This window comes from Parasteatoda tepidariorum, chromosome 7 (genome assembly GCF_043381705.1).
Source record: "Parasteatoda tepidariorum isolate YZ-2023 chromosome 7, CAS_Ptep_4.0, whole genome shotgun sequence".
NCBI classification, from domain to species: Eukaryota; Metazoa; Arthropoda; class Arachnida; order Araneae; family Theridiidae; genus Parasteatoda; species Parasteatoda tepidariorum.
In genome coordinates this window covers 87,780,686-87,808,673 of record NC_092210.1, presented here as the reverse complement: position 1 = coordinate 87,808,673, position 27,988 = coordinate 87,780,686, and the positions used below count along the sequence as shown (strand labels likewise).

The 27,988-nt window shown below is 26.9% G+C and overlaps 1 protein-coding gene across 5 annotated transcripts in view; it reads left to right on the top strand.

The window, feature by feature from the left end:
• The window catches only part of LOC107454899 (calcium/calmodulin-dependent protein kinase type II delta chain), an 85,894-nt gene extending 63,593 nt beyond the window's left edge, over positions 1-22,301 (top strand). For 2 of the 5 annotated variants that reach the window (XM_071183723.1, XM_043042919.2), the window contains 5 exons: positions 7,927-7,956; positions 9,080-9,155; positions 12,411-12,505; positions 16,724-16,838; positions 20,789-21,739. In XM_071183723.1, coding sequence (XP_071039824.1) covers positions 7,927-7,956; positions 9,080-9,155; positions 12,411-12,505; positions 16,724-16,838; positions 20,789-20,918 — 446 coding nt within the window. In that variant the 3' untranslated portion in view covers positions 20,919-21,739. Of the gene's footprint in view, positions 1-4,982; positions 5,070-7,926; positions 7,957-9,079; positions 9,156-12,410; positions 12,506-16,723; positions 16,839-20,788 lie in introns of all 5 variants that reach the window. The other 3 variants (XM_043042918.2, XR_006225220.2, XR_011637363.1) reach the window with 3 other exon arrangements.
• The last annotated feature ends 5,687 nt before the right edge of the window (positions 22,302-27,988 follow it).

Below are 27,988 nucleotides of genomic sequence, written 5' to 3'. Positions count from 1 at the left end.
ATCTTAAAAACACATATTTTTTTTAATTTTCCTTGCTTGCTGGAAAACCAACATTTAAGTCATAGTAACCCTGAATGTTGGCTTTCCTAAAAATTTAATTTTTTAAAATTTCAAGCTAAAAGCAAATTAAAAATTAATATATATATTGTTCATACACATATTTTTCTATAATTTTCAGGGATGAAAAAATGGCACTTTTATGACCGTTTTCTTGAAAATTACCCAATCGTTAAGGGATTAAATTACTATTTAAGTAATTATTAAAAACTACTTTTACACATTTAATTTTTATGAGCTTTTCACTTCATCTATGCTATGTCTGATTCACTTCAGTAGTTCCAGAGAAATGATGATATTTGCAAAGAGAAAATCTTCATTAAGGAACTCTCGTACTTTCCTAATCAAACTATATTAGCCAGTTTTCAAAATTTTTGCTACCCTCTACAATTTGAGTCAAAAATCTGAATTCGTCAACAAAAAAAAAGCTGTGATACTGTAGAGAAAGTTTTTTTTTTTTCTCGTATGATTTCATAATTTATATATCACCTGTAGTGTTTATTTAGCTTAATTTAAATGTCTGCCTCTTAAATCATTGCGATGACAGGGTAATGGGAAAAAATATGATCTTTAGAGTAAAACGTATTTAGGAAAATCTGTTTTTCATTTTGTTTAAGGATAATTTTGCTTGAAGCTTACCTTGGCAGAATCACGGCAGCAGCGTTGCCGAAAGTGACTGAGTTCTTGCAGAAAGAATTTTTATTTGGGAAATAAAAGTTTTGGTTTGGCAGAAACAAAAGTTAGGAAACAAATTTCTGCAGAAACAGAAGTTGTTTTACAAAAAAATTTCTACAGAAGCAGAAAATTTCGGGAGAAGCATTAGTGGTTATGAAACAAATTTTTTCTTGTAGATTGTTTTTAAATAATTGCTTTTCTAGTTCCGGATGAGTGAATGAGTTATGCCCCTCTGACCCCTTTTAAGTAGCAATAAGCAAATTATAAATATTCCCCAAGTGCGTTTATAATATATGTTCAGCCACAAATTAAATAATTAGTTAGCTTTTTTGTAGAGAAAGCAAGATTCTTCTCTTCATAATAGATGTATTTTATCAGAAACAAAAGAAATTGTGCTCGTGAGATGTGCCCACGGTGAATTGTCCTTGTGACAAAATGTGCCCATAACTAATTGTTGCGACAAGTTGTGCCCACTGCAAATTATCCTCGTATGGAAATATGCCTATGATGATGTGTCGCCGTAACGAATTAGGACTATAACACATTATGCCCACGACGAATTTTCTTCAAGAGGAGAATTTTCTCTTCGTTTTAGTATTTCAAAGCAATTGAAAGCATGGAAATAGATTTTTTAATAATATATATGTGAATATTAAAATTAAATATATCTACAATCAAGGTTTGAAAAAACAGACCAAAGGTTTAAAATTTGTATGCTACTATCTCGATCTACACTAATGATTTTAAATTTTTAGTTTTAATGTTTATCTTAATGCTACCCAGATTGTAGAAAGTCATAGTTTGAGTTACATTTTTTTCTGATAGTGAAACAAATTTTCTTTTGTTTGGTATTGTAAAGAGAAATGAGAGGCAAATTGTGACCAAAAATTTGCTCATTTATGTCACCTCTAAAGAGTTATACTGAAGTTAAAATTCAGATTCTTGAAGAGTTCTATGGTAATTTCAATTTTTATTCAGAGATTTTCCAATTATGATCCAAGCAAATAATTAAGCATAAGGGTAATATATTGTTGAGTATTTTGAATAAAGTTGTGATGGGTCTTATTCACAATTGTCACATTCAAAGAATTGTCTTGTGGTAGTCACATAGTTCTTAAAGTTTATTATTTTTCAAGATCATATTTCAGTCACTGCATGGTTATGTTTTGCTCCCATTTCTTTTATGTGTTCTGTGTTACTTAGTGAATGAATGTTATAAACTTGCATGGTGTTAGATAAGAAAAGGGCCTTTCAATTAAGAGTTACTGATTTTCTTCAAATTTTTTGATTTAATATACATTATGCTTAGAGCTCCCTGTTTACATTTATTTCATCTAAATAGATTTTATTCTGATTTCCTATTGTTATCAAATAGATAGAATTAGAAATGGGAAAAGAATGGGTGAAAAATAATAAGAATTTTTTTTAAAAAAAAATTTATATCCTATTCGCATGGAAACTGTCATGCTATTCAAAAAGACTGTAAATTGTTTATTGTTATTATTACTTAATGAATTAGTAACTATTTTGTAATGAGTTATTTGACTGTCTAGAAATTTATTTAATTTTGTTTATATGTAGCAACTTTTTATCTGAAGAAACTATTTCAGGCTATTTCTTATCTAACTTTAGACTATTCAATCTTTTGAAGTAACTTTAAAAAAAGTATATAAATGGAAATAAATCAAATAAAATTCCTAAATTTTATAGAAATTATTGATAATTAAAAACATAAACAAATTATGTTTTTACTTTGTACAGTTTGGTTCCTGCTCTTCATAAAACTTTTTGTCTGTTTCAAACATCGTTTTACAATTGATTTTTAACATTTAAAAAATAAAATTTTTACTTAAGATTTTCACAAAAAAAAATTATTTTATTCCAGAAAATTTTTTTATTTAAATTATGAAGGATTGATGACAGGAAAATTTATTGTTTGTAGTTTTGTTTTTCAAAATTAATACTTAGTTGAATATCCAATTTTTTAAAAACTTTTTTTTTTTTTATGTCTGCAAAGTTGGCAACATTTTTCTGCCTAAAACTGGACTACTGGAGTTCGTATAACTGGCTCCATATGGATCCTAATTGTCTCTTAATCCTAATTGAAAAACATCTTGAATATCCAAACTGTTGGGGTTTTGAGGTCCCGATTTCCAAAATTTCAAATTTTAGATGATCTCCAAGTTATGAAACTAATTTTTGAAAAAGAAATAATAATAATAATTTTATAATTAATTTTTTTACTGTTCAGTCTGTCCCTTAATTCATAAAAGTTATTATATAATTGCTAAAATCAAGAAAATATTTAATTATGCATAAAACTAGATTTAAATGTAAAGAAAATATTGTTAAAAAGTTTTTATTTTCTATGTAATTTGTTAAGAGAGTTTCATTAGGTTTATTATAGCTCAATTAAACACATATTTTTACAGTTCATTTTATTTATGAAATAATTTTTTGTTTTGTATGATGATTTGACAGTTGAGAACCTAGAAAAATTATCCTTTATTTTTAATTACCTGTGATGCCATCAATCAGTGGGAATATTAAAAAATGGCCTAATTCAACTGAAACGTTATTAGCAAAACTGGGGTGTTAATAACAAATGCATTATTTTATATTCAGTTTTGATCCTGTTTTATAGCATTCAGATTTTTTTTTTTGTGGAGGGGGGATCGTTTTCTTTTTTAAAAACTNCTGCCTAAAACTGGACTACTGGAGTTCGTATAACTGGCTCCATATGGATCCTAATTGTCTCTTAATCCTAATTGAAAAACATCTTGAATATCCAAACTGTTGGGGTTTTGAGGTCCCGATTTCCAAAATTTCAAATTTTAGATGATCTCCAAGTTATGAAACTAATTTTTGAAAAAGAAATAATAATAATAATTTTATAATTAATTTTTTTACTGTTCAGTCTGTCCCTTAATTCATAAAAGTTATTATATAATTGCTAAAATCAAGAAAATATTTAATTATGCATAAAACTAGATTTAAATGTAAAGAAAATATTGTTAAAAAGTTTTTATTTTCTATGTAATTTGTTAAGAGAGTTTCATTAGGTTTATTATAGCTCAATTAAACACATATTTTGTATTTTATTTATGAAAAAAAAAAATTTTTTTTTCTTATGATGGTTTGGCAGTTGTGAACCTAGAGAAATTATCCTTTATCTTTAATTACCTGTGATTGATTTAATATTCACACTGATTGATGCCATCAATCAGTGTGAATATTAAAAAATGACCTAATTCAACTGAAACATTATTAGCAAAACTAGGATGTTGATAACAAATGCATTCTTTTTTATTTTTTATTCAGATTTTTTTTTGTGGGGGGGGGTCCTTTTTTTTAAACTTTTCTCCTGTTTTTCATTATTTTTATGAATTTTTACTGATATTTTTAATCTTAAGAGCATTTTGTTTGTGAACAAATTTTTTTCTTTATAAATTAGTGTAAATTTTGTATTGAATCTTGTTATTTTAAATGTACTCCAATAATAAGGGTTGATGTTGAACAGAGTTTTTCAAGATGTAACAATTTGCTTTTAGGCCAATAAGCAATTTTAAAAATATAAAAAATAAATAAGTAAAATATGAAATACCGTTCAGTTCCAATGCTCTTGATTGTGACTAAAATTAATAAATTCTTATTGATTTCAAATACTTATTGTTATTTAAATTTAATTATAAATTACATGTTTAGTTTAATTTTTATGTGCCTTGTTTTTTAAATTTTTAAGTATTACAATTTATAAACTTTTCTAAAAAATTAATATAAAGCCAGTTTTTGAAAATAGTCTTGGGTTTTTGCATTTGTTAAGAATTTTTAGGTCATCAACATTCTAGTCATGCTTATTATTGTTTATTATTTTAAGTATTTTTATGCAAATACTTCACAGGTAGACTTCAAGGACTTTTCAAGGCAATCGAACACATTTTTGGACATCAAACAGGGGGGGGAAACACATTTTTAAAATATTCTTTATGCATTTAGTAAATAAATTGTGATTTGAGAATTTACGAAAATTTGTATGCCAATTATTACAGAAGTAAGCATATTGTGTTAGTTCTACAAATTATGAGCATTTACCTTTTAAGATAGTTCTAAATTGCATTTAATTTAATTGAATTGTTTCTGGAGCTCTGAGCATAAATTATTTTTTGTTATGTATTTTAATTTTATTTTAGTTTATTTTATTGAAGATGCTATTATATGAGTTTTTGCTTCTACTTCCTTTTTTCTTAAAGTTAAGTCTCCAATCTCACCACATCCCCCTGATAATAAATTTGTGTATAAAAGGCCCTCTGAAACAAGCTCTTCAAGTATGTCAACGGGTAAGTGACAAGTTTTCATTTTGAACAAAACACCAGTCCCCAAAGCCATTCAAAATATATCAAATATTGTTTCCCTCATAAATTATAAGTGCAGAAGTTGTAGATTGGTAACAAGTTAATTTAATGAAACATTATTATAAAACAACATTATGAGATAAAAAGATAGATGGGTTATCCAAGTAAATAAAGAGCTAACTTTGTACTTCATACCTATAAAGCTAAACAACATGATGATACAAATAATGTCGTATCATACCTTAGTTTTGGTTCTGCAATGAAGAATTTTTTTCAGTTTAAAAACACGAAATAAAAGAAGGAACACAAGGATAAAGAATGAAATTTCAAGGAAAGAGGATAATTAATCAAAAGATGAGAGTCAAGAAAAAAGATATCGTGGGGAAAGTGAGAATACCAGATGAATTCTTGCAATATCTGGGGTCCTCACCCTACCACACCTTTTTTTTTTATCATCTTCATTTTGCTTTATCTTGTTCAATCTTGCCCCAATTCCCCTATTTACCAATCATCCTTTTCTCTGTGATTTCTTCTTTTATTCTGTACCATATATACTCTGAAAAAAGTTTTCTTTGTAGAAGTGAAATTAACTGGTCAAAAGAAAATTTTTTAAAAATGAGTATTTAAAATATTGGTTTTAAAGGTTGTTGTTTTTTTTTTTTTTTTTTTTTTTTAAAAAAAGATCCTTAAAATGGATAGTCATTCTAAACCGGTTAAAGTCCATGAATAAGATTTTATTTTATATTTTTTCAAGCAAAAAAATTTTTGAAATTTATAATATCAAATTAACTTTATGCATATAGAAACAGTCCTGCTATTCAAACTATTCATTAACCAATATGCTTAAAAAAGTTTTGAGTGAAACTAATTTGAGAAAATTAATATTGGATCATAAAAATATTTATTTAGGAGTTAATGTAATGAGTTCTGAAAATATTTTCAAGACTGAAATTTTTATTAAATTTCCAAGATAATATATTTTTTAAATCCTATTTTGAATATTTCCGTTTAAAAATTTATTATATTTTTTAAATCCTATTTTGAATATTTCCATTTAAAAAATCTTTTCTTTGCTGTCAGAATCCCATCGTAATGTGTTAAGTAAATAATAAAATCAAAACTTGTGTTTCAGAATGTCAAATATCTAGATATCTAAAAGAGCGATGTAGTAAATATAGGGAGATACAAATACTTTTTTTTTTTCTATAATGTTATAATTTTTGTTATTTTTACACAAAATTATAGATACATAGCTTATAAACTTAATTTTTTTTAAAAATGTATGCAATCTTTCATTTGAATTAGTTTCATAAAATTCAAAATTAATTTGAAACATCTCTAAAACTTTTTTTGTAAAGGTTGTAAAAACTGCATAAATTTAGACAAGTTTATATCAAAAAAATTAAGTGTTGATAGTTTGCAAACTGCACAAAGATGTTGTTAGTACTGTATACAAATAAACTTTTTTACAGTAGTAACGAATTAGAAGTTCCTCAGTTATTCTTTAAATTTTTTACTAAATTACAACTTCTAAAATTAATTTTTGAGGAAAGCAGTATCGTTAGATTATTTTTAATGACCAGTTACAATAAAATATTGCTTATCACAATGTTGAAAGAATTCGTTGTATTTTGCTGTGTATATTTTTCTGTCAACAATTGTGTTGTGTTTGCTCTATATGGTTTGCTTGGGGTGTTTAACGTTCAAAAAAAAAAATTTTTTTTTTTTTTTTTTTTTTACTTAAATAAAAATTGTTTGCTCTTCTGGTTTTGTGTTGCACGGATATATTTTGTTGTTATTTATATTGTGAATTAAAAAGAAAAAAAAAAAAGCAAAATAAGATATTAATTGTGCAATTATTTAATCTTTGTTTTTAAAGTGGATTTTTGGTAACATTGTAATTTTGTCCTGTTTTTTAATATGTAAATGCCAGTTTAACTGCTATTAAGTGTATTTATTGGGATTAACTAATTATATATTACTCTTAATGCAGTTAACTTTTCTTATTTTGACGAAAGTTTGAGTTAACTCACGCAAATTAAAAATGCTCAGGAAACTAACCTGGGATTTTGTGATTAGGCAAGCTATTTAATGTGTCATAATATTTAACAAATACTTCAAATGTAACATAATTATTACATATCATATATTTAAGCTATAATATAACTAAAATGGTGGTTTACGAAATTTTTACAATGCTTCCTTTCATTTTGTATTGTTTTTATTTGCGAAGAATACTATAAATAATACATGAATGATAGAGTGCATAAATTAATGTTTTATTTTCTCAAATGCTGGTTCGATACCTTTTTGATACATTAAATTTGATGCTGTTATTATAGGGAAAGATATTTTTAAAAAATTGGGATTTATTGTTATGAAGTCAAATCAATTTCTAGTGTATAGATTTTAACTTAATAGAACAATGATGGGTGTATTTAAATCATTGTTGTATAATTTTAAACTATATTGATCTATCTATAAGTGTAGTTTTTAATCTTTTTTTCTTTTAAAAATATTGCAAATAACTCATTGCAGTTCAGCAAACATTATAAAAATTTAAGGATATGAATGTTTCTTGTGGCAAAGAAATGAAAACTTAGGAAAATATTAAAGCTGGTATGGTTTACATTACAGAAAATCAAATTTAGTTTTTATTTTAATTCTTGATGAATGATAAAATAGAAAAATCATGAATTAACTATTTCTCTCTTTAATGTTTAGAGTTGCTACAAGTGGCATGGATATTTCTGCCACTTATTAAAATGTCTGTTATTTTTACACTATATTGGTAATTATAACATTCTATTAATATATATTTCTTGTCTTGTTATTTTTGTAGCTTTAAAAAGTGCTAATGGACTACTTGATCGTGAGTATATATTTTCTACAATTTCTATACATAATCATATTTCTTTGAGGGTAGTTTTTTTATTACATTAAAAAAAATTCTATGATAAAGTAAACTATTTAAATGGCTCTTTTTTTTCTTTCATTAAAAAATTTTAAATAATATTATAGAGACACCTATTATTTCGTTAAAATAATTTCCTCAAGTCTAAAAGATGACAGTCTTTTTTCGTTTAACAGTATAATTGTTCTCATTGTAAATAAGCAGCATTTCAACCAACAACCCCTTCCCATGGCAGTTTTTTTTTTAATATTTTTGGATAGGGAAATGTTAAATTGGGAAAAATATTCTTTTGAAAGAAAAAAAATATTCTCAAAATTTTGATTTCTAAAAGGACATGAAAATTGAAATTTATATGGTTAGTGTTTTATATTTATTTATATACTTATTTATTTTAAATGTTCAATTCTTGTTAACAATTATTGAGACATATAATTTTTCATGAATCACTTTGATATTATTCATAATTTTGTTGTTTTGTAGTGTTGGTACAGCCCTTAAATTTGTTTAACTGGACTATCTATATTCATCTTCCTATAAATCACCTTCTTATCATCACCAAACAATTCTCCACAGTTTCTGTAGTTTTGTGCATTATTCACATCTGACTCTTCTTTTCTTTTTTAATTATATATAGTACAACTAATAATTTATCCAGTAGTTAATGTTTTACTAATGGCTGCATTTAAAAATAATTGCTTAAAATGATCAATTAACAAACTGAGAACTAAACATTTAATATTAATTTTCATCATCGTTTTTATGTAATTTCATAATTTATAATTATTACTAACTAGAAAAGAGATGATAATTCCATTTGTTTTTATATTTTAAATATATTTTTTGATTATATTTATTTTTTAATGGTACCCTTAAACATAATTTGATTCATTTATTCTAGGAATTTGACAAAAAAAAATTTAATTTACAATCATACTTTTATAAGTGTTAATTTTTTCCCCCATATTTGCATAAAAATCTGTTTTTACACATATCTCAAATAAATCGAAGCTAATTTTAATAAATTTTATTACTACTTGTACTTTATAGTTTTTAAAGAGTAATATATTAATTCTATTTTTAGCTCGAAAGCAGGAGGTAATTAAGCTGACTGAACAATTAGTTGAAGCTGTGAATAGTGGTGATTATGAATGTTACACGTGAGTTACTTAACATTTCACACATTCACTCTCTAAAAAATACAATAATTACTACTTTACATTCCTTATTCCTTTATAAGTGATTTTTGAACCTTTAATTGCAGCAATTTTTTTTTCTTAAGGGTTTGGGGTAAAAATTATGCACTATTAACATATTTGAATGCAAAGATCTATGCAAATACAAAGAAATTAACATAATTGTTGCAGAATCTTGTATCTAAAGTAAAAATATTTCAACTGACCAAGCAACAAGAGTTATCAAAACATCAATATACCAAACATTATTATTTGAAAGTTAAAGCAATAACTAACCAGGCGAGCAAAAAATTATCAAAGCCTGATATTTCCTCAAAATCACAATTTTTTTTCAAAATTATAGCCCTTTTTTTGTACAATGACTTTTTTGAAATATTTTTTTGTAAAGTAAGTTTTGTATATTGTTAAAAAATTTTGATAAAATTTGTTTCTTTAACAAACAAAAGAATTTTACATAACTCTACACACTAGCATACACTTAAAAAATAAAAATATATTGAAATAGTAATAATTTATAAAATTGGCCCCACCCGTGATCTTAAGGAGTTCTAACTTAGAAATAAACAAAATTGGCATATAAATTTATTTGTTATATTTATTATATTAAAAAATATTATTTTTAGACAGTAAGTTGACATAGCATAAAGAAATAAAAAGTATGTTAAATTGAAGTTTAAAAATATATTTTTTAATTTTCTTAAACAGGGAAAAATATTCTAAAGCAATGCAATTTTTCACAAAAAATTTTAAGCAATTTTTTGTAACTAGATCATTCATTTCTCCAGAACTTCCTTAATTATGTCTCAAACCCCCATTTGTGTGATCGAATATATTCTGTGTTACTTTAACTAGTTAGCATTCAGGATGATTCATATTATCCTAAAAAATATATCACTTGTTAAAATAAAACTACAGGGTTGAAATTTAACATACCACCTGAAAGGGTCATGTTTGTTTTAAACTTAAGCTTTTTTTTTTTAAAAAAAAAAAATCTAATTTCTTCAAAAGTTATTAAAAATTTTAGGGCTTCTTGTAATTTATTTTCCTTTATTTTGCTATGTATTACATTTTGTTTTACTGCACTTAATCTGTAAAACTGAGTTACTTGAAATTACAAAGGTGTAGAAAAATGTACTAGAAATTCAATGGGGGGGGGGGGAAANGGGGAAATTAAGATTCGATTATTTGCTTAAGAATTATCATCAGATGTTACCAGGTATAAATTATAACATTTATATTTAAATTTTTCAAAAATCTAAATATCTCAAAATAGATTAAAAATCTTTGTAATTCGAACTGTTACAAAATATAAAATTGTCATTACAGATTGTTAACTAGTAAAATTACTTGTCATTTATTCCTTCTTATTGTGTCACACATTCTATATTACTAAGTTTAAACATTTTTTTCAATTTCAATTGATTATTTTTCAAATCCAAGTTATCATTTATTTCGTAACAATTAACGCATCAGCAAAATCTTCTTGGGGGATGAAACTATTTTTTTCCAAGGCTTCACTAAAAAAAGTGAATTTAAGACCATGACCTACAAAAAAAACTGCCTACGAAACATCTTTACCTATTAAAAACCTCTTTATTTAAAGAATTCACTTGGTGGGGAAAAACATTTATAGTTACATCTGATGCAAAAATATTTTTTAAACAATTTCTGTCAGAATTTCAAATACAATATATTTAATTCACGATTCGTATATTATTCTGATTTTTCTTTTTTTCCAAAAATATTTTGTCCGTATTTATCCTATTTTTAGCTTTTTGTCCTGATAATGCTGTTTGCGTTCAGAATACCCCACTTACTAAGAATACAAATTTAGATTTTTAAAAAAGTAGTTTTCTGGAATCAAAAGATTAGATTTTTGATCGAAAATGCTAGTAGGAATTGCAAAAGTCTTGTAGTTCTAATTTAGGAACCATCTACTGATTATATGCAAGGTTCAGGCATTATGGCCTTACCCACAGGATTCATTGCTTCAAACGTTTTAGGAATTCAGTTATTATGTTAAAAAGAAACTTGATTAATAATTTTATCAAATTTTCATCATCATATTCTTATTTATTAATTTCGGCAAATGAAGTCAAATATCTTGTCCGATGAAGTTTTGTTGCTTCAAAATTGTTAAACCTTCTCTTATATGTGATTTTAAAAAAAAGTGAATTCCAATCAACAAGACAGTAATCATATAGAATTTTTAAATGATGAATTAAAGGATTGTCCACTGAAATTACTTTGTTTTCATTTTAAGATAGAACCCTCAGATAGAAGATCAGAAACCCTACTTTAAAATTAGTTGGCAAAGGAAATCTTGAATTTGATTACAAATTTTAATTAAAACTGGGTTGTTTTTTTTCAATGCAACAGAAATATAAAATATTTCCATATATCGATTTGAGACTATTATAAAATGTGCAGTATTGATAAAATTGTACTGAATACTTTTGAAACTTTCTGTATTAAACAAAGTAATTCTAAAATTTAAAATAGTATGTTGCTGTATTATTCTTTTGCGATCAAATTTGCTTTCACTACGGTTAAAAGGAGCAAATTATAGTTCTTATTGTGCTGTTTATTTTTTTTAAAAGTAGGGTGTTATATGTACACTGCTCTAAAAAATGTTCTGATATCCTAATTTTTTAAAAAATGCCCTGATTTTTTTCTTTGGGCTACTACAAAACCTGTATAATTGTTGTTGATACATACCTTTGATTATACATCAATGTGTATTACTTCGCATCAGTTTGTTTTTTAACTAATCACAGCACTAACCTGCCCGAGTAGAAAACGAGATATTAAAGTTGAGTAACAAATCATGCATTTTCTTTTGCAAATGAAATTGAGATATTTTTTATCAATAGTATGTTGTAAAATGATATCAATATGTGTTTAATATAATTTGTCACATTATTGTAGAAATGTGCACATTTTTAAATTCAGGGTGAGCTGGATGAATGGATAGCACTGAATTAATATAGCAGCCATTGTACAAAAATAAAAATATTTGTGGAAAATTAAGTCAGGATAGAAAAAAATTTAAGTTTAAAAGTTTCTTTTGATTCTATTTTAGAAATTATGTTTAGCTAATTGTTTAAGTGTTTTCAAAACATTTTACCACTAAGCTTTTTTAATAATGAATTTCACATTGTGTTGTGTGTTTTCAATTTTACATATTATTTAAAATAAGATTTATTATTATTGTTATAGAAAATTTTGTGATCCTCATATGACTGCCTTTGAACCAGAATCCTTAGGTAATTTGGTAGAAGGAATGGATTTTCACAAATTTTACTTTGACAATGGTAAAAATTTAAAACATTAATTTCCTATACATAGCTGCCAACCCTACTGGATTTTCCAGTTAATTACTAGATTTCACTAATTTCTCTTGGTCTACTGGTTTAGTAAAAAAATTCTCATGGTTTTTGTACATTTACAAAATTCCCTAAAAATGAATAAGTTTCCTAAAAAAATCCCTATTTAAATAGAATTTTTGCACAAATTATTGCTTGATTGAATATATAAATAAGTATTACTAATACAGTACAGAACCCGTTATCCGGAAATCGGAAAAACCAAAAAACCGGAACGAAATTCAATACATTTTCCTGCCATTTTCAAAAAAAAATAAATTTTTTTTCCTCATAAGATTTTAGGATTTTCCTTTCTTTTTTGAAAGATGTTTACCTTACCATCATTTTGGAAATAATCATTAGTGTATTACTTCATCGTTTTTTCTTATTTTTAAGATTATTTCCAATTTTTTTTTTTTTAGTTGAGTTTAACAATAAAAAAAACTGCTTTTTGTAGCGATTCAGAAAACCAGAAAAATCAGTTATCCGGAATAGCGATGATCCCGATCGTTCCGGATAATCGATTCCCTACTGCAGGGATGGCGAACCAATGGCACGCGTGCCATTGATGGCACGCAACACAATATTTTGGGCACGCCACCAATCGCAAAGTTCACCATGAGGGATATTAACAATTGAACTAGCATTCACAAAGAACAAAAAAAAATTAACAATTGTTTATAAAAAAATTAACAATTAATGCAAAAGAAAACAATTAATAATCATAAAAAGCAAGCTTACAATAAATAACTAGCAAAAAAATTTAGCATATAATAACTAATAGAAAACAAAACAAAAGAACAATTAAGCTATGCGAATGAAAGCGAAACAAAAATTGCACAGGAGATAATATGACGCCTAAGGCCTTTCCTGAGAAGGTATTTATAAATTAAGTATATTTAAGCATGATAAAACTTGTAATACATGTTCAAAGATAAACTTTTCAACTTTTCTTTTTATACAACATTTATTTGTATTTATAGGAACTTATAAACTGTAATTAATTCCGAAATAGCGAAGATCTACTTTTCAAAAGCGTAGTATTATAATTCCTTACTTTCCCTGTAGTGAAAGCTTGAGGTGAAACGTAGTATAGTGACGTATTATTTGTTTACGCAAAGCATAATAGTCAGTTTCGTTGACACAACTGTATTTTAAAGTTTATTTGTGTTATATTTGTGATTTTTAAGTGTTATTTAACATGGCTAGTTCAGCAAGAAAAACAAAAGTGCAAAATAGTAAACATATCAGAGAATTTCAAACTTGGTGGACAGAGAAATATGGCATGATTAGTAAAGGCGATAAAGCAGTGTGTGTTTTATGTTCTGGAACAGTGGTATGTAGAGTATCGTCTGTAAAATGGCATTTTGAAACAAATCACAAATTCGTTAGTCAAAAAAGCGAACCAGAGCAAAAGGAATTAATTGCAAGTGCAATGAAGGGCAGAAATAAACAGTCCACTTCTATGATTAAATATGTTGGCAAAAATTGTCATGCGAGTGCGGCTAGTTACTTGGCTGCAAATATCATTGCTCGGCATAGTAAGCCTTTTCAAGAGGAAGAGTTTTTGAAGGAAGCCTGGTTAGCATGCGTGCCCTCACTTTTTGATGATTTCGATAACAAAGATAAGATAATTCAGCGCATCAAAGATACCCCTCTATCTAGAGATGTAATATATAATAAAAGAAAGAATATTAAAATTGGCCGGAAATGTAACAGATCAACAACAAATTGACATTAACTCCGCTCTTTTTATATCGCTATGTCTTGTTGAAAGCACTGACATTACTAAATCTGCACGCTTAGCTGTTTTTGCTCGATATTGTGTCGGAAACGTCATAAAGGAAGAATTAATTGCGATAACCTTGTTGCTAACAACTACAAAGGGCACAGATATTTGTACGGCTGTTACAAATTCGCTTATTGAAAAAAAGATTGATTTGAAAAAAATTGTTTCGGTAACAACTGATGGTGCTCCAAGTATGCTAGGCAACAAAAAAAAATGGTTTCATAAGTTTATTTCAAGCGTACGTAGGGCACTCGATTCTTGAATTTCATTGCCTCATTCACCAACAAGCCTTATGTGCTAAGAGTGGTTTAACGTCTCTTGATGATGCAATGGCGATAGTCACAAAAATAGTCAACCTAATTTCCTCGCAAGCTTTAAATAAGCGAAAGTTTGATGCTCTGTTGGATGAAGTCAGCTCGGTGTATAATGGCTTACTGATGTATAATAATGTTAGCTGGTTGAGCCGCGGGAACGTACTTCAAAGGCATTCTGAACGTAATTCTGTTGATTGCTTGGAAGAAATCAGACTGTTCCTACAAAATGAGGGGAAAATTGAACAATACCCACAGTTGTTGCATGTCATGTGGCTTTCAAAATTGATGTTTTTTACAGACATATGCCAACGTTTCAATGAATTGAATGTGAAGCTTCAAGGCACGAATAAAACGATTATCGTCATGATAGATCTCATTCTCGCTTTTGATGCTAAACTGCATGTTTTCAGGAACGGTGTTATTACAAGAAACTACAAGTATTTTCCAAACTTGAGAAAAAGTATCAACGATTTAGATATACATGAGAAACCAGGCGAAGAAATAGTCACTGAGGAATTTATTTCTGTTATTGATTCTTCAATCAAAGAATTTTCAGCGAGATTTTTCCAGTTCAAGGAATTATCAGAAACACTCAAGTTTATTATGTACCCTGATGTGACTTCATTTGATAAATTGAACTTGTCTCAATTCGATTGGTTGGAAATTGAAGAATTTGAAATGCAGTTGATTGATTTCCAGTCCAGTTCAATATGGGTTCAAAAATTTATTGAAACAAGAAAAGAGTTGGAATTAATCGAAACAGAAAGATTGACAAGCAATATGAGTAAAAATGCCAATATCAAAATTTTGGTAGAATGGAATTCGTTACCAGACACATTGAACTGTTTGAAGAAGCTGGCTCGTGCTATTTTAGTTATATTTTCGTCTACCTATGCCTGCGAGTCATTATTTTCAGAGATGAATAACATTAAACACTCGCTTAGAAACCGTTTGACAGACGACTCCACTTCATCATGCATTCTGCTTAAACTAACATCTTACATCCCTAATATAAGTTATTTGTCATCTAATCTGCAACAACAGAAGTCTCACTGATGTTACTTTAAAGTTTAATTATGCATAAAACTGAGACATTGCAAAAAAAAAATTTCTTAATAAATAATAAGTTTTTAATTAATAAATAATAGGAATATAGTAATAAATAATAAGTTTCTAATTAATAAATAATAGGAATATCGTAATAAATAATAAGTTTTGAATTAATAAATAATAGGAATAAATAATAAGTAAATTCGTAATAAATAATAAGTAAATAAAGAGTTTTGATTTAATAGTATTTAGTATTATTATTTTCCCAATAATCACGTGAGTCAAAATTGTTTGATGGCATGTCTATGACCTCATTAAAATTTTTCTAGAAAAAATGGCACGTTGATACATAAAGGTTCGCCACCCCTGCCCTACTGTATATAATGAAGCGAGCCTCATTTATAGAAATCAATTTGAAACTTTTTTTTTTTGTTCTAAAATGTTCATGTGAATGTTTTTTTTGTTCTAAATGTTCAGTTTATTGTTATTCAGNATTAAGGTCCTTGAAAATTTTGTTGAGGTCCTTGAAAAGTCCTGGAAAGTCCTTGAATTTCAATCTCATCATAGAGTGGGAACCCTGTAAAAACATTTTAGTTATTTTTTATGAATTAAATGCCTATTACTATTCAAAATTATGAATAAACATAATACACAACATTTCAAACATATTTAATGCCAATCATGACTAGAAAATATTGCATTTTTTCTTTTTTGATGACTATAAAAATCCCTATAATTCCTTATGTGTGAAATATTTGGTACATTTTGCAACAATTATCATGAAATTTATATTTCATGAAATCTACTGGATTTTTTCCTATCCATGTTGGCAGCTATGCCTATATTATATTAACTGAATTTTATTGATTGTAATTTTATCATTTTCAACTTAATTATTGACTCTCTGGTAACATAATATTTGTAGAATCATTAACATTATTTTGAAATTTGAATGTGAATAATCCTCCAAATTATTCATCTATTTGATTAAGTATTCTTATTTTTTTACTTTAGTTTTAGGAAAAAATAGCAAAACTGTTCATAGTACGATATTGAATCCTTCAGTACATCTACTTGGTGATGATGCTGCTTGCATAGCATACATAAGACTTACACAGTACATGGACAAGTATGTTGATTTTTTTTATTCTGTTTGTTGCCACATATTACTAGTATTCACTAAGTATTTTTGTTTTATAAATAGAGTCAAAAAATTAACATTCTTCAATAAATGACCCTGAAAATTATAAACTTTTAATAACTTTGAGTATAAAAAGTATGCATTAAATGATTTTTTATTTCTCCTCTAAATCTCTGGATATAAGTTTTATCAATTTTTTTACAGTGATCGTACTTTCAATCCCTCTCCAGTCTTCCCTTTTTAGTAAAATATTTGTCTCTCTGTATCCTAGAGACATCTTAGTTTATCATTCTTAGCTCTTTTGTTTCTGTGTCTAGCTCTGTTTACTTTTGTTTCATTCACCCTAAGTTGGTTTTACTTTGAGATTTTCTAGGTGTAACCACATCTTTTGTGTCCTTAAACTGTATAGGTTGGTACGGAAAAGTCAGATATTGTACGGAAAAAGTGCTAATTTCCGCGATTTATAAGTATTCAAAATCTTATAACTCTTAATCAGTATCTTTCGACCCTTTAATAAGCTAAAAGATATGAAAATTTGACTAAAAATGCTTAAAATTCAAACAAAATATTTAAAAAGTCTTATTGTTGATCAGCTTGTGGGAGTGCTTAAAGGCTACCATTTCTTACCAAAAACATCTGTACTAAATCTTAGCATTATAACTTCATACCTTTTCCTGTCTTTTCGGTGCCAAAGTTTGGTTTGGCTCATTGAGGGATAGAAGATTCAATTCTGATCTTTCACGGTCCCAATGAGGCTACAGAAGATATTAAGTTAGTTAAAATTCTAAATTTTTATATTAATGTCAGGGAAAGATTTGGGAAAAAAAAGTAGAAGAATTTCCAGTGAAAAACGTTATTTACTGCAAAACCAGGATTTTCTGGAACTTTGACCCTCTGTTGAATTGAGGGATTTCACTCTTCCGTTTTCAATACTTTAATTTGCGAAATAAAGTATTTTAAAAAATTAAGTCTTTTGCTAGGCCGATTCTCATTAGGTCCATCCTTTAAATTCTTTTATTATTCTCAAGTGTTTCTGAAGATAAGTGTTGGCATTTAGATGTCCGATTTAAAGAAATTAAGAAAAAGAAGCCTTGAAATTAGATATGTTAGGGTCTTTTTTTTTCTCAATTTTCGTTATCATGTTCGTTCGTTATTATTAAACAATGATATCATTTATTGATATCATTGTTTAATAATTTCAAATAAATACAATAATTATTGCATACAAAATGTTTATTTATTTAAAATCTAATTTTAACAATATTTCTTAATGAACAAGTTTTGCCTAAAGTGGAATCATATCTGCTTTTTTTTTAAAAAAATAAGCTCCTTAAAAAAAAAAAAAAAAAAAAAAAAAAAACTGAAGACTGCTTATTAATATAAGCATATGATTATTTTATGAAGCAGATTGCAGTTTTCTCTAATTTTTATCATATTTCTGTTCTTTCACAATAAATTATTTTCATTTATAATTTTTAGGATAAAGATTTTTTTTAAAATTCAGTTGATCTTATTATATCCTGGCTTGTCCCAGATTTTAATATTTTTGTTTGTTAGCTCTTTTAACTCGTTTCTGCTTGGTAGCTTTTAAGTGTTTTTCTTTAATTTAATTAATAAGTTCTCCTTGTATTTAATCCTTTTCTTTTTATTTCTGATAATTAAGGATTTAAATAGATTGCTTTTTTTATTAATTTATTTTATATTAGGTTAGCAATTTTTAGTTTATTGTGGTATAGTAATATTTTTTTTGTTTCAATTTGACTTAACTTCAATTAAATCGGAATTGCTTATGTATTCATTCTCTTTTTTGTTGATTTGGTAGTTAAATTAAAAATAGTTTATTTTTAAATATTTTTTTTATTAATCTAGTGCTTTTAATCATAATTTATATTTTTCTATCTCTATATCCATCTTATTTATGATTCATTGTTTTTAACTTAAAATCTTAATTCAATTCAATTTTTTTTCTTCTGTTCCTAAAGACATTTGTCAATTCCTTAAGTGGGATTTAATTTCAATTAGATACAGATAATTATTTTTTGTTATAACTGGCTTTAAGAAACCTTTATTTTTTTACAGTAAGGTGCTGTAAAACAGCTGTTCCCAATTTTTTTCTATTACAGGACTATATATTTTTTTTTAAATTTCCACTTCTCTTTAAATGGCATTTTATTTTGAATAATTTTGTAAAGGTGATAGAAATAATTAGCAAATAATAAATTATTGATTGTATATAATTATAATTACAGATAGCAAAAAAAACTGTTTAAAATTGTCTCAGGTTAAAATTTCCTCTCACTTTTCCTTAGCGACCTTAAGATTCCTCAGAACCATTTGGGAACAGCTCTATACTATGTTTCTCTTAAATAATTATCTTTCGATTACATTATTTAATTTGAAAAACTGTTTGAAAAAAATATTTTAAATTGCTACAAAATTATTTTTAAATAATTTTTTATTACAATTTATAAGAATTTACTTCCTTCTGATGGTGATTGAGACTTTTTCTGCACAATCTCTGAAAAATTTAAGGCATTCGACTTTTCAACCCACTTCTGTGTGCATTGATCCAATTGTCATAAACTTTACATTTTTATTTAGAAAGTAAGCAAGAGGCTTAATTAAAAAAAATTTTTTTAGTTATGTTTTATGAAATAAAACCAAACTCTTTATTTCAAACAAGGAGAAAGTTATGAACAATAAACAAAAATATGTATTACTTGTAATCTTTGTTTGAAGTATGGTTATCAATATCTTTTTCATTGTGCCCATTATACTTGTTGTACCCATAATTGTTTACTAAATCTTGTGTGAAATGGGAAACTTTTTTCCTTCAACAATTTTTTATAGCTTATTTAAGTATGGTTGGGTTTTAAAAAGACTTTTTTTTTCTCGTAGCGACTTCTTTCTTAAAAATCTGAAAACATAAATAATGGTGGCGCTATCTATACTATCCTGTGAAATAGAAGCTTCTTAATATTTAAAAGTTAATTGACGTGTTTTGAATGTTTGTATGCAGACTTATTTTTCAAACATTGCATACCATTCCAGGGGTCTGTCCAGACATTTTGTGAAGGGTCCGTTTTTGTAAAATTGTGAAAAAATTACTCGTAATGTGTGAATATAAAATAAACGTTAAGTCACATTCTTTCAACCAGGGTCCGCTTTTGTGAATTTATGCAAATAGGGTCCGTTATTGCGAAAAATCTTTTTCAAAGAGTTTTTAAATTGTAAAGACTTACAAGATTATGCCTAACACTGTAAAATTATAATTAAATTTTAAAAAATAAACAGCAATTGCAGCTACTTAGCGATGCAACATATAAATATTTGGTATTTAGCATATACTGAAAGCAGAATGTTCATTTCGGACGAATAAAGGAAGAAGCGTCTGTCGAAGACAAAATTTAGTTTGTTTACTTCTGTCTCTCTTGCCCCCCCCTTTCTGGGACAAAACAATAAGGAAGATAAACAAATTTGTGAAGGGTCCAATTAAAAGATAAATTATTTTGTGAAGTGTCCGTTTTTAAGTTAAAATATTTTGTGAAGGGTCCGTTTTTATGAAAAGATATTTTGTGAAGGGTCTGTTAACGGACCCAAATTTCTTCTAAACAGACCTCTGCATTCTTTATTAGAAAATTATTTCATTTTGTTGCTAGAAAATTTAGTTAAGTTTTTTTTTCTTCCTAAATCTTCTGTTTTAATTGGGAGTCAGAAATATTTAAGTTTCAGGTGCTGTCTCCAATTTCATTAAAATATACTACACCATTTTACCCATCAAATGTTCTTTTCAAATAAATAACAGATATCTTTCCATTTTTTCTCAAAATTAATATTTAAATTATATTGGAGTATCTCATTTTATTTGTTTGGCAATAACTAGAAGTAAATTATTTATATTGTTTTGAATTAATAATTGTTTTTCTGCTGTCTCACAGAAGTGGCATGGCCCACACATTGCAGTCAGAAGAAACACGTGTCTGGTCAAAGAAAGATGGGAAGTGGCAAAACGTGCATTTTCACATGTCTGGATCTGCATCATCCCCATTTACAGCAGTTCACAAATAGAGTTTCTAATCAAAAGACACTGGATTGCAGTCAATGAGTGACTTGCACTAGCTGTCTGAATCAGTGAAATCACCCCACCTTGGCATCAACAGATTTTACTGTAAAACCTTTTACAGGAATGTCCTCTTTCAAATCTTTCTGCTAAGTTACTATTGAGCTGGAGGGGAGCTGTATGTTGGATGAAGGTGTGTGATCATTTTTAGAATTCTGATTGTTTTTGTGTCCTGGACTTTTTTTTTTTTTTTAAGTAAACCTTTTTTTTACCTATAATGTGTGCATGAGATGCTATGAAGTGATTGACGAATTCATTTTGTTTATTTCTATTGTGAGGTATTTAAAAGAGATACATTTTTACAGGATTTACTATGTTTTGATTTATAAAAATTATATATATTTTTAATTTTAAATATTGGAATGTTTTTAATGCTTTAAAAAATCATTTTATTTAAAGCTACATCAAGTTTTTTTCTTACGCAGACAAATGCTAAGATAACTATTGAAAGCTTTGATGTTTAAATATTTGTTTTTACTCAACATTCTTTCATATTTTGCCCAAATGTATTTTATTTAAGAAAAACTAGTCTTGTCAGTACCAAAGATTATATTTATTGAAAAATTATTAGATTTTTTTTTATTTATTAAACAATAATTGAATTATGTGGATAATTTATTTTTAAAACTGTTATATTGTGTTATAGTTTTTATGAAATCTTGTATAAGATGTGTGTGTATGAGAGTGAAATATGCCTGGTGGCACTGTATGTTTACTTAAATTTATCCAGCAGAACAAAATTTTGAATTAAAAAAGTGATACAATCCCAGACCTGCCTTTATAATCGAGCTCTAGTATCTAGTCATTTAAAATTTCCTAGAAAAATCTTAAATAGAAAAATTCCATTATTTCTGGTAATACCTAGTTGTTTGAAACCAGTGACTTCTTACATAATGAATTGCTTTTGTGTGTCTACACAGCATGTATAAGCGTTGTATACTCTGAAACTAAGTGTATTTGAAGTGCAAAATTGAGGCTCAGAGGTTTTTCCTCCTGTGATCTGAAGTAAAATTTTACAATTGAGACAAATCACTTTGCAGATGGTGCTTCTCTATGAATTGCTTCATCATCTCAGGGAAACTATTTCAGCAGGCAGGTCTGTTTGTTAGGCAAGAAAATTTAATTTACCTAGGCACCATCAGAATTCTAATTTTACAAGTGTCTTTTAAATTGATGTATTCTCTTTTATTGCTTTAGTTTTATTTTTTATATAAACCAAACTTTATTTCTTTTTATTATTATTGTNTTTTTTTTTTTTTTTTTTTTTTTTTTTTTTTTTTTTTTTTTTTTTTTTTTTTTTTTTTTTTTTTTTTTTTTTTTTTTTTTTTTGGTAGTATGATTGTGCCTTTGGCAGTTTAGCTTGTATTGTTGTACATGTGCAACCAAGTTTTAAAATTTCTAACCAACACGTTACTTTATGTTTTTATCTTTATTTTACCATAGATTGATGTTGTTAGAAAACATATGAGCCTAAGTTTAATAAGACCATTCTAGTCAAAAATATTATTTCATAGATATCTCTTTATTATTATTATTTGATTTATATATGTAGATACATACATACCTGTGAAACGTTAGTAATTTGTAGCTGTGGACTCATTTAGATTTCCTAAAAGACCTTATCTCATTGTTCAATCAAAAATTTTGGTGTTTAGTGTTTTTTTTTTTTTTTTTTTTTTTTNTTTTTTTTTACCTAAGGATATTATCAGAAACTTTTTTAATTGTAAAATAAATAAAGTTAAAAATCTTGTGATAATTTAATATTTATATCATGTTTTAAATTATTGAGTTAGACACAAAGTAAATAATGCTTATTTCATATTTAATAATCAGTTTAAAATGGCTATATTTTTTCAATTTATAACTCCTGAATTTTCTATAAAATTGATCAAAAATATTTGTCAACTCTAAAACTTGTTACACCTTTGTGAATAACATACAGGATCAAACTATTTAAAATTAATTGAATGAGTAATAAACATAAAAAAAAAACAAGAAGTCCAATTAATGTCAGGTATTTAAGTATATAATTACTTGAAAATTACTACCTAAAATCTATGGAACTTTTCTCGTTGGTAGCTATGAAATAATTCATTAAAGTCTACTTAATGATTTGAAGTCACTTGTAAAATAGTCATCTGCTGGTGCCTCTAATTTCAATTCCTTTGAAGAATTTTGGTTTGTGTGCTGTGTAGGGGTGGTGACACTGGTAATGTATAAATCTTAAGGCAGCTCTACTTCTATGACTGAATAACTTAAAAGTGTGTATAGTATTGAAATCTAAGAGCCAGTGCGAATTTTTTAATAACTGGTCAGATAATGTGGCATAGTTCCGTTTTTTGAAGAATGGTTCCTTATCTCTTCTTGATGTCTATTTTGTCAACTCTCCAAAAAAAAATCACATGTTATTACAGTCGGTCAATGTTTGACCATTATATTGTGCATCGATCGATTGATAGGTTCTTTGCTCAACAGAGAATTTTTCTTGATGGGCATTTGTATGTAGTTGCAAAGCTCTTATTCATAGACTGCTGTAACAACTTATACTTATCTAGTCATATTGTATTTGGTTTATACTTTTTAATTCCCCCCCCTTTTTTTTAAATCTGTCCCTTCTGTTCTGTATGGAGTTTTTCCCTCGTCTCTTTCATTGTATTTCTGTGAAAGTGTGTTTGTAAGGATTAATTGTTTTACAAGGGATTACTGAAAAATTTTGCACTTACCCATGATACATTTGTCTCAAAGGCAAATTTTATTTTTACTGCTTGTAGAACACATGTTTGTCAATCCTTGTACCAACATTTGAAATTATACCTTTATATTTGTCTTTGATATTGAAAACTGAACAAAATGAAAAATTTTAAATCATAACCTTAAATTAATATTGTTAGAATATAACTGGAAGAAAAAATAAAATAATTCTTAAAAAGTAAGTTTAGCTTCTCTTTTTATTAATAAATAGGATGCAGTTCAAAGAATCTTTTAGCCATTTGGGACTTTGACAATAGAAAGTTTCTCCATAAATCACCATTTTCCTGTTCAGTAACATGAATATTATATGTTTTCAATTAAAATTTTTATGTGCTGAAGATTGCAGATCTACTTAGAGAAATGGCCATCAGCAGCTTAAAAATAAGGTCTATTTGTTTCCATTAAATATTGCAAAAATGCATCTACGACCAATATGAATCTTTGAAAAAAAATTAGAGCGATATTATAACAGGTTTTATAAAAAATAAAAAAAAAAGACAATTTTTAAAAATTCAGTATGATATCTTGCAATTTTACGCATTCTCAGAAGTATTTAAATAAGGCAAATGCATCATGAGCAAGCTGCAAATTTTTTAACTTCATACTTTATCAAACTTGTGCTTTTTATTATGGATAGTTAATTTTTTTATTATTACTCTAACTCATCTTTAACGTGTGAAAAAAAAAAAACTTATTGCCGTGGTGATATGTTGAGCCCTCTTTGCACACTGCCTTATCATGCTAGCAAGGATTAGAATATATTCAGCATTTCAAATGCTGTTTTATATTATACATAGGAAAATATAAAATTGTCTAATGGTATGCTTTATGAACTTATTTAGTTGTATTAGTTTTAACAACTATATCATTGCGTGAATTTTTCTGACAGTTTCACTTAAATCTACAATTTACTAAGCTTTGAAGCAAAGATTTTTCTCCTCTTCTATATGTATATGAATTTATATGACATACAATGCATGGTGATTCTATTTGTAATTGTTGTAGATAGTAATATTTAAAAAAAAATTATTTGTTAATAATCACAGCATTGTAAATTGCTTATATGGCTTAATTATTTTCGTATCATCTGGGGTTGCCAACAGTTATCAATTTTTCATGCTTTCCTCAGCATTAACTAGCATTTTAAAACTGCAAAAAAAAATTCTGTTTAAATCTTGCAACTCTTCATCCAGGTGATGAAAGTTTTTATTAATTGACCCATGCTTAGGCTTTTAATGTTTGAATTATGACTTCTCCAGCTATAAATAAAGCATTTTTATATTTGGTCTGTCATTAATAATAAAATCTATCTTACTTTTAGTTGCGTTAAAACTATGAAATTTACGATTTGTTATACATTTTATTTATTTTCTATTAGTAACTGGATTATTATATAAGAAATATTTTTTTATAAATGTTTACTTTAGTTTAATATTTTATCAATTCAAAATTCAGAGCATTTCTTAGAATAAAACATCTCATACAACTTTTTTTTTATTTATTTATTTTTTTGCTTTCTCTTACTATTGGTTTTATTATTCTCTTACTACTGGTTTTATAATTTAGTAGTTTGTTTGTAAAAAAAAACACATTTCCGAGAGTTATTAATTCTATACCATATCTAAAAAAGAAGTCTTTATCACTGTTTTAAAACATCGATGGTATAACATTCTATGCTGCTAAAAATTACCTTTTTTTAATGAATTCAATCACATTGCAATGCTCGAGGAAATAGTAGAATATTTCCCTTGTTGACTGCATAAAAATACATTTTATGGTTGGCATCCCTTTATTATATTTAATAATTTATATGTGGGTGGGTGCTTTTATTTCTCTCTTACATTGATAACTAATTCATTTTTTCCTCTCTTATTTAAAAAAAAAACTTCATTTTTCATGAAATTTATTTCATAAAGCAAATGAAAAAAATCTTAGCATACGTGGGGTTTCCCATTTGATAGAAAATGCAATGTTGTTATATATATATATATGTACATATAATATATATTTGCTAATAGGAAAGAGAGTGATTGTTATTTAAACTAATGCTAAGTCCTTGGGTATGTTCGTAATCTGCCACTCTGAGTAAAAAACACTTTGCAAGTCTATCGCATGCTGATTAAGAATGAGAATGGATTGTAATATGAAGGACGATAAGCTTATTTCGGACATACCCTATCTTTTCAAATAATATGCAATTTTATTCCACACTTGATCCCTTTCTGTGTAAAGCTGTCTTCTCATTTTGTATGAAATGAGACTATTTTATCTGATTACCTCTTTGAGCATAAAAATGTCATTTTTACCTCTCAAAATTAGAACACTTTTTTCAGGGGTGGCGACATAGATCCACCTGTTGGAGATATCCATCAGTTGAAGTATTAACATGAAAATTTCCCCACTCTGGCTTTGAAATGTGCAATTCCACCATTTGCGAATATCATTTATAACAACTTAAAATGCTAATATTTCAGTTTTCGAAAAAAAATCGAGGCCTTCTAATAATTTGTTAAAGTAACTCTTGAGGTCATCCTCCAGTTTTCTTTAACAGGGTGCATAGCGTTTTTAAAAAGTGCTTAAAGGTGCTTATTTTCGTTTTTTAAAAGCCCTTAAAGATGCTTTTTTCAGTGGGTGTTTTCAAAAAGTGCTTAATTTTTCCTTTTTGAAAGTGATACTTTTTTCTTTACCATGTCGATTTTTGCCACATATTAAACAAAACCGTGCTTTTCACATTGTTCTATTTAACGTTTTCGCAATCCATTTTGGCATAATAACGGTCCATAGCATATGAAAGCCCCAATAATTTTGCATGTTAAATGAAATACTTGCAAGTCCGTCTACTGAGCTGGATTTGGTGAGATTATTGCACTCTCATGTGCAAATGCTGCATTTTGCAAAATATTCTCAATTTCGTGCTTCATTTTCGATTTTCTGAAATTGAACCGAAAAATCTATCGATCTTTTTATGGTGGCTAATATAATCATGTAAAGTCTTAGAAAATAATTTTGCATTTTGTTGATGCATATAGTGCTTAAAAATATTTTTTGAGTGCTTAAAAAGTGTTTATTTTTTGTTGAAACATTTGGCTAAGCACCCTGTTTAACTTTCAGAGGTTTGAAAAATTTTATAAAAATTAAAAACTGGGTGTTACAGATGTAAGGCAATATATTATCTCTGTAGTGGCCAGATTTTTTTTTAATTTTTGAAAACATTTTATTTTTCTTAAAGCTTAATAAAAAATGTAAGTAAGTTTTGAATGGTGTAAAGTTATTTTAACGAAAATTATGAGTACTGCTTGATTTTTATTTACGGAGGTGTATGAATTTAAAAGTTGGCAAATGTGTCATTCATAAAGAATGGAATTGTATTTTTATAACTCGTTTAATTGTAAAGATAAATATGCACACCTGTTTGTAGTGTGTGCTTAGGCCAAAGAGACAAATGACTTATTTTAGACACTAAAATTACTAATTGCTAAAAAAAGTGGTTCTCTTAAACATGGAAAAAATAGCACAGGTGAGGTAAATGTAACGCCACTCCTGTCATGTTCCACATTAAAATGTATTATTTGATGCTTTTTGCCTCCTAATGTAAAAAGACCTATATTGTGATTTAGCGATTTCAATTTCTAAGCTAATATCCTGTATAAGCAGAATTTCAACTTCACATCTGCATGTTATAAGCTCAGTATTTGCCAAGTTTATGTACACGGAGTAGATTGTTCCATATTCACTCTGGACTTACTTGCAAAATGTTTAGTTTCTACTAGTTTATTGAAACAAGATGCCTTATCCTTTGTACAGAAGAAACTCTTGTTCACTCTTTTTCTTTCAGTAAATAATTTGAAGTCTAGAAATTAGGTAAAATATTGATGTAAAAATCAAATCTCCTATTTATATCATATTTTAATTATATCATTCTCATCTTTACTATTTAATCACTAAATAACTCTAATATATAAATTAGCTTAAGAGGATTTTTAAAAAGAACAATTTTAATAGAAATTTGTCAATTTTTTTTCGCACCAACTTGTATCTTAAAATCCATGTATTCTTAAAAAAATATAGGAGAAAGTGTGTTTTTTTTTAATCAATTTATTTTAAATGTAGGCTTTTTGTGTAAAACGAAAACATAATAAAACCGAATAACACTTTTTCAAAAATGTGTGTTGACTCTAATGCTTTTTTGAAAAGTGGAAATCAATTCATTCAATTTTCATTTGGATGGCTCTAAAAATTATAACATTTTCATTTCATATTATTCAAA